We start from the raw sequence: 14755 nt of genomic DNA on the forward strand, positions 1-14755 counted from the left end.
ATTCAATGAGTTCATGGCTGAACATGCAACTTCAGTACCCCCTTCCTGCTTTCTCGCCATACCGCTTGATCCCCCTAGTAGTAAGGACTTCATCTAACTCCCTTTTGAATATATTTAGTGAATTGGCCTCAACTACTTCCTGTGGTAGAGAATTCCACAGGTTCACCACTCTCTGGATGAAGAAGTTTCTCCTCATCTCGGTCCTAAATGGCTTACCCCTTATCCTTAGACTGTGACCCCTGGTTCTGGACTTCCCCAACATTGGGAACATTCTTCCTGCATCTAACCTGTCTAAACCCGTCAGGTTGAATAGGTTCCCACTGGTTCTGTAGTTTAGTTCCACTCCAGTGGGGATCTTGTTGACTGAGGTGGAGCATGACGGCGAGAAAGATTGAGAAGAGGGTTGGGGCAATGGTGCAGCCCTCTTTGACCCTGATCTGGATGTGGATTGGGTCTGTGATGGATCCGTTGGTCAGGATCGTGGCCTGCATGTCGTCGTGGAGTAGGCGGAGGATGGTGACGAAATGGAGGAGGACGCTCCATAGACCCTCGCGGCTGACAGTGTCAAAGGCCTTTGTAAGGTCGAAGAAAGCCATGTATAAGGGCTGGCGCTGCTCTGTGCATTTTTCCTGTAGCTGTCGCGCTGCAATAATCATGTCCGTTGTGCCCCGTAGGGGACTAAATCCTCACTGTGACTCTGGGAGAAGTTCCTTGGCCACGGAAAGAAGATGGTTGAGGAGGACTCTCGCGATGACTTTCCCTGTGGCTGACAGCAGGGAGATTCCTCTGTAGTTTTTTTATTTTTTTTATTTTTCGTAGCCAATCTTTCCAATTCTTTGTCAGATCACAAACGCCAGAGGTCACCTTGCACACATCAAGGATCACTCTGCGCCAATGCTCTTAGCCAAAAGGCCGAGAGCCACTGCACCGTTCCTGGAAGTACTGCAATACCAGGTTCGTGCCATGGAGGTGGATGGGTCAGCACCCCCACACACCTCCGTGAAGGTGGATGGGTCAAACCACCCCACCCACCTCCTATTTCCAAAAAGCATAGGAGAACCACCTTCCTGATCCAGGGAGAACCACTTTGGGGTCATGGTTACTCCCCTGTCAGGTCAGTTACGCATGATCTTAGCCAAAAGGCCGAGATTCCTCTGTAGTTGCCGCAGATGGACTTGTCCCCTTTTTTAAAGATGGTCACGATTACTGCATCTCTGAGATCCCCCGGCATGCTCTCCTCCCTCCAGGTGAGGGAGATGAGATTGTGTATTCGCGCCAGAAATGCCTCTCCGCCATACTTCAATGCCTCAGCAGGGATTCCATCCGTACCCGTAGCCTTGTTTTTAAGTTGTCTTATGGCTTTTTCTACCTCGTGCAGTGTTGGGGTCTTACTGAGGTGGTGTCGGGTAGCATGCTGCGGGATGGAGTTGAGAATGCTCGAGTCGAAGGCAGAGTCTCTATTGAGGAGATCTTCTAAGTGCTCCTTCCAGTAGGCCCTGACTGCCTCGGTGTCCTTGATGAGTGTTTCCCCATTCTTGGCCAGCAGTGGGGTGGGGCTGTGGTGTATGTAGCACACAAATCGCTGACTCCACACGGTCTGGTGTAAATCTAACTGCTGTGACCTTCGTCGTTTATTGTTCAGCTCCAGAGTGCCTCTCAGGTGTGGTGGTCAGCCTTATATAGTGCCTGTTCTAGGTACTTCCAGGTTTCCCACCACAGCACCCTCTGTGGTGTGGCATAGTGCTTACATTACATTTAAGGTACCAGGACAATACACACATCATTACATAACATCACCTTCCCCTCCAACCAGGACGCAGGACGACGATACATACATCAATACATAACATCACACTTGTCCAACAGAAGGCAGGTAGGCATAGACAGTGCGTTCGTATGGTACATATTATCTGGTACATTAACTAGTTATTGACTGGTAACGGATCCCTGATTTCCTTGTTAGCCCTTATCATTAATTGTACTTCATATCCATTATTTTACACAAATACAGTGGCCATTCAGCATTAAAAAATTAATTCTTATTATAAATTCGCCATCTCACATTAACATAGCTCATTTTAGACTTGCTCTGCCTTACAGAAGTCCTTTGTGGGGACCACCTCTTGGTAAGGCCCTTTTAAGACTCCCGGGTGCAGTTCCTTTTTAAGGCGCCATCTTTGATGCAGGTGGATTCCACGATGGCTTCTCCTTGGGCGCCGCCATCTTTGATGCTCTGCTGCTCTGGGCACGATGCCGCCGCCATCTTGCTCTCCACCGCTCCGGATGCCCTCCGCCGCCGCAGCCTCCGCTCCCCTCCGCTGCCACCTGACTTGCCGCCTCTCCTGCGGCCATCGTCGTCGCTTCTCCAGCGGCCACCGTAGCCACCTCCCCTGCGGCCATTGTGGCCTCTCCAGCCGCCGCACTTGCCGCCTCCCCTGCGGTCTCCCTCGTGGCCTCCGTAGCGGCCTCCCTTGCGGCCGCCATGGCCGCTGACCTCCAGCTGCTGCCGCCGTCTGTCTCTCCCTCTGTGTGGGCCCCTCCGATCCGCCGGCCATCCTGGATCCCTAGCACCCCGCCCGCAGCGCCCCGCCGGCTCACCACCCCCCCCTCCCCCCCCCCACTAGGCCCCTCTCTGCAGGGCTGCTTGCCTGTGGGGGCTGAGGCTGCAAGATCTCTGTGTAAGGTCCAGGGCTGGGCCTTGCTCTGCTTGCCTGTGGGTGGATGAGGCTGCAGCTCCAGCTCGGTCGGCGCTGCTCTCTCGGGACCCGGGGAACAGCAGCCTGTGGAGTGATGAAGTCTTCCCAGCTCCCACGGACCTTCCCCATCCACCTCCGGCTGAGGAGCGTCGGCCCATCGCCTGCAACGACCCACAAAGGTAAACCGTGCGTTTCGTCCCCGTGGAATACCTGCACCATCGCTCTGCCAAGAACAGGTATTAGTTCCCTGGTGTAGGTACGCAGCTTCGCCGTGACCGGGACCAGCTTGGGTCATGCAGCTGGGTTAATCCACAGTTTATCAAAAGTTCTCCGACTCATGAACGAACGGACCCGAGCCCGTGTCCACTTCCATACTCACAGGGACTCCATTGATTTTTACTTCCATTACCACTGGGGGCGAATCGTCGGTACACGTGTACAGTCCCAACACCTCATCATCTTCTGCCTGCTCCTCGCTGAACAGTAGATCATCCCCCATCTCCTCAGCCACACGGTGAGTCCGATTTCTTTTACACATGCGCTGAAGGTGGCCTTTCATGTGGCAGGTATTGCACGTATACTCCGCAAACCTGCACCAGTGAGCCCCATGGCTTCCTCCACAACACCAGCATGGTGCTACTTGATTGGCCCCCCTCAGCGGACTCTGAGTTCCAGGACCCCAAGGTCCGTGCTCTCTGCCCCGGGGAGAGCCACGTTCTGCAGTTTTGTCCGTGGTGGCCGCTATCCTGTGGACAGTGCCTGCCGGGTTCGAGACTGTGTGGATTATTTGCTTGGTGCTGCAAGTCGAGGTCATATATGCCCGGCTGATGGTGATGGCCTTTGTCAGAGTGACTGTGGGTTCCGTGGCTAGCAGCTTGTGAAGGAGACCCTCGTGGCCAATCCCCATAACGAAAACGTCCCGTAACGCCTCGTCAAGGTATGCGCCAAAATCACACAGCGCCGCGAGTCTCCTGAGGTCTGCAGCATATTTGGCGATATTCTGGCCCTCAGGTCTGCAGTGATGGTAAAATTTGTATCTGGCCGTGAGGATGCTCTCCTTCGGTTTCAACTGGTCACGAATGAGTTCAGTCAGCTCCTCGTATGACTTGTCCCTGGTGCTCCCAGGTGCCAGCAAATCCCTGACGAGACAGTAAACCTCATCTCCACAACTGGAGAGCAATATCGCCTTACGCTTATCTCTCATTGCGTCCGTGTCCTCCGTCAGGTCGTTTGCTGTGAAGTAGTACTCGAGCCTTTCCGTGAAGGCCTCCCAATCATTGCCCACGGTAAAATCCTTTAGCGAGCCCAGAGTAGCCATGGTTGCGTGGAGTTCGTCCGCTTCCTCGTTGCCAATGTGGTGTATGTTGCACACAAATCACTGACTCCACACGGTCTGGTGTAAGTCTAACTGCTGTGACCTTCGTCCTTTATTGTTCAGCTCCAGAGTGCCTCTCAGGTATGGTGGTCAGCCTTATATCGTGCCTGTTCTAGGTACTTCCAGGTTTCCCACCACAGCGCCCTCTGTGGTGTGGCATAGTGCTTACATTACATTTAAGGTACCAGGATGATACACACATCATTACATAACAGGGGCCTTGGGTGTTTGGCCCGTAGGTGGCCTAAGGAAGGATATACTTGCATTGGAGGCAGTTGAGAGAAGGTTCACTTGGTTGATTCCTGAGATGAATGGGTTGACTTATGAAGAAAGGCTGAGCAGGTTGGGCCTGTACTCATGGGAGTTCAGAAGAATGAGAAGTGATCTTATTGAGACATACAAGATAATGAGGACTCGACAAGATAGATGCAGAGAGGATGTTTCCACTCATGGGGTAATCTAGAACTAGGGGGCATAGTTTTAGAATAGGGGTCACCAATTAAAAACTGAGATGAGGAAGAATTTCTTCTCTCAGAGGGTTGTAGATCTGTGGAATTCTTTGCACCATAGAGCTGTGGAGGCTGGGTCATTGAATATATTTAAGGCGGACATGGACAGATTTTTGAGTGATAAGGGAGTAAAGGGTATGGGGAGGAGGCAGGGAAGAAGAGCTGAGCCCAAGATCAGATCAGCCATGAACTTATTGAATGGCGGCGTAGGCTCGCGGGGCCAAATGGCCGACTCCTGCTCCTATTTCGTATGTTCTTATGTTAAGACCTGCATCCCATTACCATATTGGCCACTGCATTGCCTGTTGCAGTCAAAGTCACTATAGATCTGAACTTCCAGGCTCCAACAGGTGATATCAGCAACATGATAGAAATACATAAAAGTTACCACACAGAAACAGGCCATTCAGCCCTTCTAGTCCATGTTGGCATTTACCTTCCATGCAAACAGACAGCAATCAGTCTGCAGTTCACATTTGCATTAAGCAGGTGATTGATGCCATGATTGTTACAGAAAAATGTTTCATCACATCCCCCATGAGCAAGCAGAAAGAACAGGATAAAGCTCTGGGGTTTGCAAAGATTTCCCCAAGTCCAGGCCTCGATGACTGCAGCCACAGTGGCCTATAAGTTCCTACAGGTGAGCCTGATGCTTTCACCAGATACAAAGGCTTCCATTCCATTATCGTATAACTGGTGTGTGATTATCAATGGCACATCATGTAGGTCTATGACCACTTTCCTGGTAGCTGCCATGTTCCATTTATATTGCAGTAATCCTCAATCCCTCTGTTCTTTGCCCCTGTACAACAAGCAAGAGGCTAGCTGATTGGAGACAAGAACTACTTTTCTGCACACTTGGCTCATAGCTCTTCTCAGGAACACACACTCTGTGGCTGAATTGTGCTACAATCAGATCCGTGACTCAACTGGAGCCCTCATCAAGCATACCATTGGAGCCTTCGAACAATGACCCAGCTGCCTGAACAGGTCTGGTGTCTTCCTTCAATACAACCCAAAGAGCGCGTACAGTATATAATGGTTTGCTGTAAGCTATATAACTTTGCTATGCAACAGGGACAATACATGAAGTCACCGTTGGACAAGGAACTTCAGCGAAATGAGTGGGATGACACTGATGACATTGAAGGCAAAGAAGTGGCAAGACTCCCAAGACCTCCATGTAGACAGAACTCTTCAGCAATAGCTCAAGCAGCTGACCAATCCCTGCTACACTGCATTGACATCTGTCCCAGTCCTTCCACCTTCCAATAAACAACATCTGCCCAAAGACTAACATTGATATGCAGGTCATGTGATGTTGTAGGGTCACCAGCAGCACATCAGGAGCACTGCCGACACAGATTTCAAAAAGTTTATCATTTTCTGGTTTGCACACTAATTATCACTTAGGCTGCAATTTTCCCTACCCCTGCAGATCCATGGCAGGCAATGTCGATGGCAGATCCCGGTCCCACTGTTGGCTCCATTCCGGCCTCCAACATGAAATTCCCCTGATTGGGCTTGTTAAGTCCGTCCAGCGTGTTAGCCGGCCAATTGAAGGAAGTGGGTCTGATAACATAATTTGCTGATGCATCATCAGCCAGTTTCCTTAAAGAGACATGCGCAAATTTACTTTGACATTTGTGCTGCCAGTGTTCTACAGCATTGGGGTGCTGCAAACACTGACAAGCATTGCACAGAGGTGCAGGGCTCTCCCATGACTCCCTCCATATGCTTATGGAGGGAGTCACAGCACACAAGGAGGTTCTCTTCCCTTCCAATGGCTGGAAGGGACCTCGCCAGAACATCAACGCAGCCTGGTTGCACATTGCATAGGAGGACACAAGCAGGGATGTCGTCAGGAGGACCAGGCTGCTGTGGCGCAAATCTTTCATTGATCTCAGTAGATCACGAAATGTTACTGCAAAGCCACACTCAACCTCAACCTGCTGTGCCACTCATCACATCCCCATCACTCTGCCTTCCCTACCCTACTCCTGCACATCCTTACTCACACCAATTTACCTTGCACCTCCACCCATCCCTCTCGATGTACATTATCACTTCTCCATCTCACATTCACCCTTACCTTAGTCTAATCATACCAACTAACAGCACACAAGCATAGGCACTTGGATATTTTAACCAATGTTATATAAAGTTTCTGCTAATGCGCTGTCATAGATTAAAACCTTTATTTTCAACATTTTGCATTCTTGGATGGATTTATATGCACTTTTGGAAGTGACTTAGTGAGTTGCAGTGAATGGTGAGACATAATGGTTTACCCTGCAATGGTGGCAAGTGTGAAAGGAATGACTTGCACATTATAGGGATGCATTACATATTAGTGTGGGGTGGTGTTAACCTGGCACATCATATGTGTCATGTATTTAATCTCTATGTAACACCACTGCAATACTGTATCTCCTTAAGCAATGCACACCTTGACCACAGGGGATTGAGGTTGAGTTCCTGGGCAGAAGCGTTGTTGCAGATGGGATTCGGCCCACCGAATCCAAAACAGAGGTGATTCGACGAGCGCCCAGGCTCGGCAACATATCGGAGTTGCGTTCAATTCTGGGACTCTTGAACTATTTCGGGAACTTTCTGCCGAACTCAAGCATGTTGTTGGAGCCGCTTCATGTGCTCCTGCGTAAGGGTTGCGATTGGTTCTGGGGGGACTGTCAAGAACAGGCTTTCAATCGGGCACGAAACCTACTTTGTTCAAATAAGTTATTGACCCTGTACGACCCCTATAAGAAATTGGTTCTGACATGTGATGCATCGTCCTATGGGATCGGGTGCGTGTTGCAGCAGAGTAATGCTGAGGGCCAACTATAACCTGTGGCTTATGCTTCCAGGTTGCTCTCTCAAGCAGAACGGGGATATGGGATGGTTGAGAAGGAGGCACTCGAATGTGTCTATCGTGTAAAAAAAATGCATCAGTACCTTTTTGGCAGGAGGTTCGAATTAGAAACGGACCACAAGCCGTTAACATCCCTGTTGTCAGACAGCAAGGCTGTCAATGCCAATGCATCAGCCCCCATACAGCGATGGGCTCTCATGCTGGCTGCTTATGACTACTGCATCCGGCACCGGCTGGGCACCGAAAATTGCGCTGACGCGCTCAGTAGGCTTCCACTGGCCACCAGCGAGGGGGCAGCGGAACAAAGTGCTGAGATATGGTCATGGCCGTTGATGCCTTTGACAGCGCAGGCTCCCCCTTCACAGCCCGTCAGATCAAAATCTGGACCAACAGAGATCTCCTCCTATCTCTGATTAAGAAATGTGTCCTGACTGGGGATTGGGTGCCAGCACACGGAGCATGCCCTGAGGAGGTCGGACCATTTCACAGGCAGATGGATGAGCTCTCCTTGCAAGCTGACTGCCTACTATGGGGCAGCCGGGTAGTCATGCCCCAGAGGGGCAGGGAGGCATTCATCAGGGAACTCCACAGTGAGCATCCTGGCATCGTTCTGATGAAGGCCATTGCCCGGTCACATGTTTGGTGGCCGGGAATTGATTTAGACCTGGAACACTGTGTTCGCAGGTGCACGACGTATGCCCAGCTGGGTAATGCACCCAGGGAGGCCCCGCTCAACCCATGGCCCTGGCCCATCAGGCCATGGTCACGTATTCATGTAGACTACGCGGGCCCGTTCATGGGAAAAATGTTTCTCATTGTGATAGATCCGTACTCGAAATGGATCGAGTGCATCATTTTGAATTCGTGCATGACATCCATCACTGTGGAGAGTCTACGTGCGGTCTTTGCAGCCCACGACTTGCCAGACATCCTTGTTAGCGATAATGGCCCATGTTTCACGAGCTACGAATTCCGGGAGTTCATGTCGGGCAATGGCATCAACCATGTCAGGACAGCACCGTTCAAGCCAGCCCCCAATGGCCAGGCGGAACGTGCGGTTCAAATCATTAAGCAAGGCATGCTCAGGATTCAAGGACCCTCCCTACAATGCCGCCTATCGCGTCTCCTGCTGGCCTTTAGGTCCCGACCGCACTCGCTCACGGGGGTCCCGCCCACTGAGCTACTCATGAAACGAACACTCAAAACTCAGTTGTCCCTCATTCACCCAGTCCTGACCGATATAGTTGAGGGCAAGCGCCAGTCTCAAAATGAGTACCATGACTGAAACTCAAGGGGGAGATGTATAGAAATAAATGACCCCGTATTTGTCCTCAATCACGCCGTGGGGCCCAAATGGCTTGAGGGTACTGTAATAGACAAAGAGGGGAACAGGGTCATCGTGGTTAAACTTAACAATGGGCAGATATGCCGTAAACATCTGGACCAAGTAAAAAAAAGGTTCAGCATGGACACTGAGGAACCCGAGGAAGAACATGAGATGGTGCTCACACCACCGCCAGTGAACGAGCAACAAGAACATTCAGCAGCATGCACAGTCCCTGCGGTCAGCCCTGACAGGCCGGAATCACCAAAGGTGACAGACACTCACGCCAAGGCTCAACAACCAGAGCCCCAACTGAGGCGCTCATGAGGGAGCGTAGACCACCTGAAAGACTTAACCTATGATCCCAATAAGACTTTGGAGAGAGGTGATGTCATGTATGTAACCTCTATGTAACACCACTGCAGTACTGTATATACTTAAGCAATGCACACCTTGACCACAGGGGGTGAACTTGTGGGAGACACTCCTTACCTGGTCATCCAGGTATATAAAGGGAGGTCCCATGCAGGGTCGTCACTTCTTGGTCCTGTGAAAAGGTTCAGGTCATAGAGTGACCTTGTCCATAGAATGTGCCTCGTGTGGGTTTTGTGCCATTGTGACTAAGGACTTTACAATATGGCAGCCAGGGTGTACAGTATCAAGTGAAGTATATGTGGCCATGGTGAGGCCATCCCTGGCCTCCCAGGCAGCAATGTGCTCAGGTGCAAATGCCCTCTGACCTGTGCAGCATCGGGTGATGCGGAGAAGGTTGGTGTTGTTGGTGCTGCTGGTGTTGGGGTTGATCGTGATCAGATTCTGAGGACCAAGGTGAGACAGTATAAAGGACAGACATATTGATGGAATAGGTGGCAGGTGAAGTAAGATGACAGAAGCAATCTGTCAATGGTGAGAGAGTTCTTCCAATGAGATAAGAGTGGATGGAGAGTGGAAAGCCTGCAGAATCTGTGCTGGAAATGGACTGAGAAACAGCTTGTGGCTGAGGAAAGTGATGATCTGTCAGGTGGGAGCTTTTACTGTACATGTGAAGCTGTCAAGTATTCAGCTGGAGCAATGGCCATTCAACTCCCACCTCAAGCTCACAGAGGTGGTCCCCGAGCAGCATGGACCCCGTGGGCGAGCAGTTAAAATGAAAGCATTATTAATGGTCTGTCGACAACCCAATAATAATGGTTTAATTGGGTCGCCTGCCATGGATCCTGCTGAAAATTCCTCCTATATTTCTGTCCCCTTCAGCAGAGCTAGGTCCCAAGCTTGCCCTTTGGCACGCCATTTCCTGGGCTGCCCTTCCCGCTCCTGCAGGAGCAGAGGTGTGGCAGTGCAATGCAGCCCCAGGTTGTCATGCTGTGTGTGTGAGAGCTAAAGAGTTAAGTGAGAAAAGAGGGAAGGAAAATGTCCAAACACCCTGCTGTGCGTGTCCTTCAGCTTTGCCATTTCCCTTTGCCTAATGATGTTGATAAGTGGTATCCTCCATTGGAATCAAAATTTGCAATGTGGCAGGACGCCCCCTGTTCTTGAGGTCTCCTCCGATTGTTTCTACTGCAAGAGAAGTAGTGGGTTAGTGTGTGCCTTGTTGAAGGTAGCTTAGTGAAGAAAGCGCAGGTCAGGCACCACACTGGTTCCAGGGCCGCTCCGTTCTTTTTATACCCCCAAGCTGCAGCTGGTGTTTCCTCACAGTGAGGTCATGGATATAAAAAGAGCGGAGCGGCCCTGAATCGAGTGTGGTGCCCCGAACTGTGAGGAAACACCAGCCGCAGGTCGGGGGTATAAAAAGAGCATGCCACTACAAGATGCAACGCAAGCCGTTCCAGGAGGGCGACGGCTTTGAGGAGGGCGACTGGGTGACATCACCAAAACCCAGGTCGCCGATTGGAGCATGGGTAGGAACATCAGCGAGGCCCAGGTACAGCAGATGAGCGGGGAGGTCAGGACGGAGGAGCAACAAGAGACCGTGGCGGAGGTGCGGCGAATGATTGGGGCAGAGGAGCGGAGAGAGATCGGGGCCCAGGAGCAATGTGATCGGGGCCCAGGAGAGGCGAGGGTTCGGGGCCCAGAAGAGGTGAAGGCCCAGGGGCAGCACCGGCCAGCCTACACTGCAGTCTATGTGGGCGCACTAGGTCCGTGCAGCAGAGCTTGGTGTCCAGTCGTCTTGGTTAACCTTTACCACTGGATCAAGACCTAGCTCTGTCAAGCTCGTGTGGTGGCTGGTGTGCAATGGCCATCCCACGTTAAAAGAATCCACACACAGGCATCTTCTACCCTTCACTATGTAGTTCGGGACCTGGAATATCAGGTCCCTTATTGAAACTCATCCCTTTTTGGTGTGGAAGCAAGTCATCCTCGATACGAGGGACTGCCTAATACTACTACTGGAGAAAGCATAGTGTTTATCCTGAGCAGAACAAGTACCAAGCATGGACAAGAGGGGACTCAGGGAAAGTTATTGTGGGGTGTCACATATGTGAGTGCAAGTAGAAAGAGGTATAGTCAATGTCCCGTTGTGATTGGAGGAAAAGCTTTTGAAGCTTGGGCAGGAAGAACTGTGAGTGCTGGAGCCAAAGTCTGGTGTTGCAGAGCTGTGTTGAGTCAGAAAAATGTGAGAAGGAGATGTACCTTGGCAATCCTGATATAGTCAATAAGTTTCTTCCAAACCTGCAGCCAGACCCTAGCAGCTGGTATTGCCCTTTCCAGCCACTTCTCTGAAGTGCTTCTGGCTAATTTCCCAGGGTATCCTGGCCTTCACCCATCTGAAGGGAAGAGGACCTTCTTCCTACACAAGTACCTCCATGGCAGTATCTGAAAATCGATGGGACCCTGGCTACTGCTATTCTGCCTGCTGCCTCAATGTAATGCACGCTATCCTCCCCATCACTGAAAGCTCAACCTTCCTTTTAAGACTTTCTGGCAGACCCACCGGACCAGCCCCCCACCCAAAACAGCGAGCTGCCTATAAGTGAGGCGATTAGAACTGGCCACTTACCTCCTGCATTTAAATGAAGCTGGACCAGGACAGCCCCGTCCACCTGATTTGCACCGCAAACAATAATGGTCTCCAAGGAGTTCAAAAATACAGTCTTCAAATAATGCTGGGTGGTGTTATCCAGGACCCACTTACTCAACCCTCACCTTGCTAAGTTGAAAAATCGTTTTTTGTTCTTGGTGGGGAAATGCATCTTTCAAATGTTTTGGAAATCCAAATAATGTTTTCTACCGTAGAGAATACAGCCCTGCAAGCAGATTATCTTGTCGACTTTGGGATCTGTTCCATTTCCTTCTCGGATCACGCCAACTCAGAACAGATTGAATTGTAAAATGAGCTCAAAACAGAGAGAAAGCCATACCATGACATGTGTGCGAAAGGACTGATTAAAAAGTAATGGAAAACAAATGGAAAGCTTGGCTTTCCTGTGAACAGCTTGAGCTTGTTTCGTGGCCCTTTGTTAGTCATGTGGGACTATCAGCAAGAATCTTGCTTCCAAAAGTAGCACAAGCCGATTAGGCATTGCTGGTAAAAATAGAAACCATTACACCAGCTAATAAACCAATAAAGTCTATTGATGTAGACTTGTTGCTTTTTTACTAAGCTGATTGCAGCTGGTAAACAGGAACTGTACAGATATTAACTTAAGAACTGCAGTTTACCAGCAATGATCCAGCACGGTTTCTGTTCATATGTTGAGTTGACTTCCCCACTTAATCAATAGGCAGCAGCCTGCAGTCTTTGTTTTAAATATTGACATTTGTTGTTCATAAGTAGATTATATTTTTCAGCAAACATTCAGCCTCTGGCCCACGGAAGGCGATTCTATCAATGTTAATAATTTAGCTTTGTATTCTGCTGCTCTGTAAACTCATGCTTGACATGATGTGTCTTGGCCAGGTTTGTGGATGGAATTGAAACTGACAACAGTGCACCAGCCAGGCAGAAATTTGAATTCAGCGCAAAGCAACTAAATGAAGACAGCAGCCTTTCTCAGTTAAGCTCAGGTAAATGTAATTTTATAGCAATCTCTTTTTGTAAAAATACTTAGTAACAAGTGATGTGTGCATAATGTTTTTCCTCAGCAAACTGTGTGGTTGACAAATCGTTGTTCCCCTCTGTCTGACTCATAAAATTCACTTCGTCTTCTCTTTTGGTCTTTTTGCCCTGCTCTACAGATCTTAACCTTTCACCTTGGCTTTTAAACAATAAAACACAATCAATACTGATTGATATTTATTCCATGTAAACATTTCAGCTCTTCAAATACACTGGAATCATAGAAACATAGAAAATAGGTGCAGGAGTAGGCCATTCGGCCCTTCGAGCCTACACCACCATTCAATATGATCATGCAATTTCAGTACCCCATTCCTGCTTTCTCTCCATACCCCTTGATCCCTTTAGCCATTACCCCATTCCTGCTTTCTCTCCATATCCCTTGATCCCTTAAGCCATAAGGGCCATATTTAACTCCCTTTTGAATATATCTAACGAACTGGCCTCAACAATTTTTTGTGGTAGAGAATTCCACAAGTTCACAATTCTCTGAGTGAAGAAGTTTCTCCTCATCTCGGTCCTAAATGGCTTACCCTTTATGCTTAGACTGTGACTCCTGGTTCTGGACATCCCCGACATCGGGAACATTCTTCCTGCATCTAACCTGTCCAAACCTGTCAGAATTTTATATGTTTCTATGAGAGCCCCCTCATTCTTCTAAATTCCAGTGAATATAAGCCTAGTCGATCCAGTCTTTCTTGATATATCAGTTCCGCCATCCCGGGAATCAGTCTGGTGAACCTTCGCTGCACTCCCTCAATAGCAAGAATGTCCTTCCTCAGATTAGGAGACCAAAACTGTACACAATATTCAAGGTATGGCCTCACCAAGGCTCTGTACAACTGCAGGAAGACTTCCCTGCTCCTATACTCAGATCCTCTCATTATGAATGCCATTTGCCTTCGTCACCGTCTGCTGTACCTGCATGCCAACTTTCAATGACTGATGTACCATGACACCCAGGTCTCGTTGCACCTCCCCTTTTCCTAATCTGTCACCATTCAGATAATATTCTGCCTTCCTGTTTTTGCCACCAAAGTGGATAACCTCACATTTATCTACATTATACTGCATCTGCCATGCATTTGCCCACTCAGCTAACCTGTCCAATTCACCCTGAAGCCTCTAAGCATCCTCCTCACAGCTCACACTGCCACCCAGCTTAGTGCCTTTTGCAAACTTGGAGATATTACATTCAATATTCAATATTCAAGAAGGATAGACAGAATGGAAAAGGAGATGGGGTAGCGTTACTGGTTAAAGAGGAGATTAACGCAATAGTAAGGAAGGACATTAGCTTGGGTGATGTGGAATCTGTATGGGTAGAGTTGCGGAACACCAAAGGGCAGAAAACACTAGTGGGAGTTGTGTAGAGACCATCAAACTGTAGTAGTGAGGTTGGGGATGGCATCAAACAGGAAATTAGGGATGCGTGCAATAAAGGTACAGCAGTTATCATGGGTGACTTTAATCTACATATAGATTGGGCTAACCAAACTGGTAGCAATACTGTGGAGGAGGATTTCCTGGAGTGTATAAGGGATGATTTTCTAGACCAATATGTTGAGGAACCAGCTAGAGAGCTGGCCACCCTAGACTGGGTGTTGTGTAATGAGAGAGGATTAATTAGCAATCTTGTTGTGCGAGGCCCCTTGGGGAAGAGTGACCATAATATGGTAGAATTCTTCATTAAGATGGAGTGACACAGTTAATTCAAAGACTAGGGTCCTGAACTTAAAGAAAGGTAACTTTGCTGGTATGAGACATGAATTGGCTAGGATAGACTGCGAATGATACTTAAAGGGTTATAGAAACATAGAAATTAGGCCCTTCGAGCCTGCATCGCCATTCAATAAGATCATGGCTGATTATTCAACCTCAGTACCCCTTTCCTGCTTTCTCTCCATACCCCTTAATGCCTT

The 14755-nt window shown here is 49.2% G+C and overlaps 1 protein-coding gene and 1 pseudogene across 1 annotated transcript in view; one reads left to right on the forward strand and one right to left on the reverse strand.

Moving 5' to 3' along the window:
• The window catches only part of kcnh3 (potassium voltage-gated channel, subfamily H (eag-related), member 3), a 939094-nt gene that overhangs the window by 913766 nt on the left and 10573 nt on the right, over positions 1-14755 (forward strand). Inside the window, exon 12 of the mRNA XM_070875952.1 lies at positions 12675-12787. Within this exon, the coding sequence (XP_070732053.1) occupies positions 12675-12787 (113 nt within the window). The remainder of the gene's footprint in view (positions 1-12674; positions 12788-14755) is intronic.
• LOC139260617 (U2 spliceosomal RNA) lies at positions 918-1152 on the reverse strand (annotated as a pseudogene).

The sequence above is a fragment of the Pristiophorus japonicus genome, chromosome 3 (genome assembly GCF_044704955.1).
Source record: "Pristiophorus japonicus isolate sPriJap1 chromosome 3, sPriJap1.hap1, whole genome shotgun sequence".
NCBI lineage: Eukaryota > Metazoa > Chordata > Chondrichthyes > Pristiophoridae > Pristiophorus > Pristiophorus japonicus.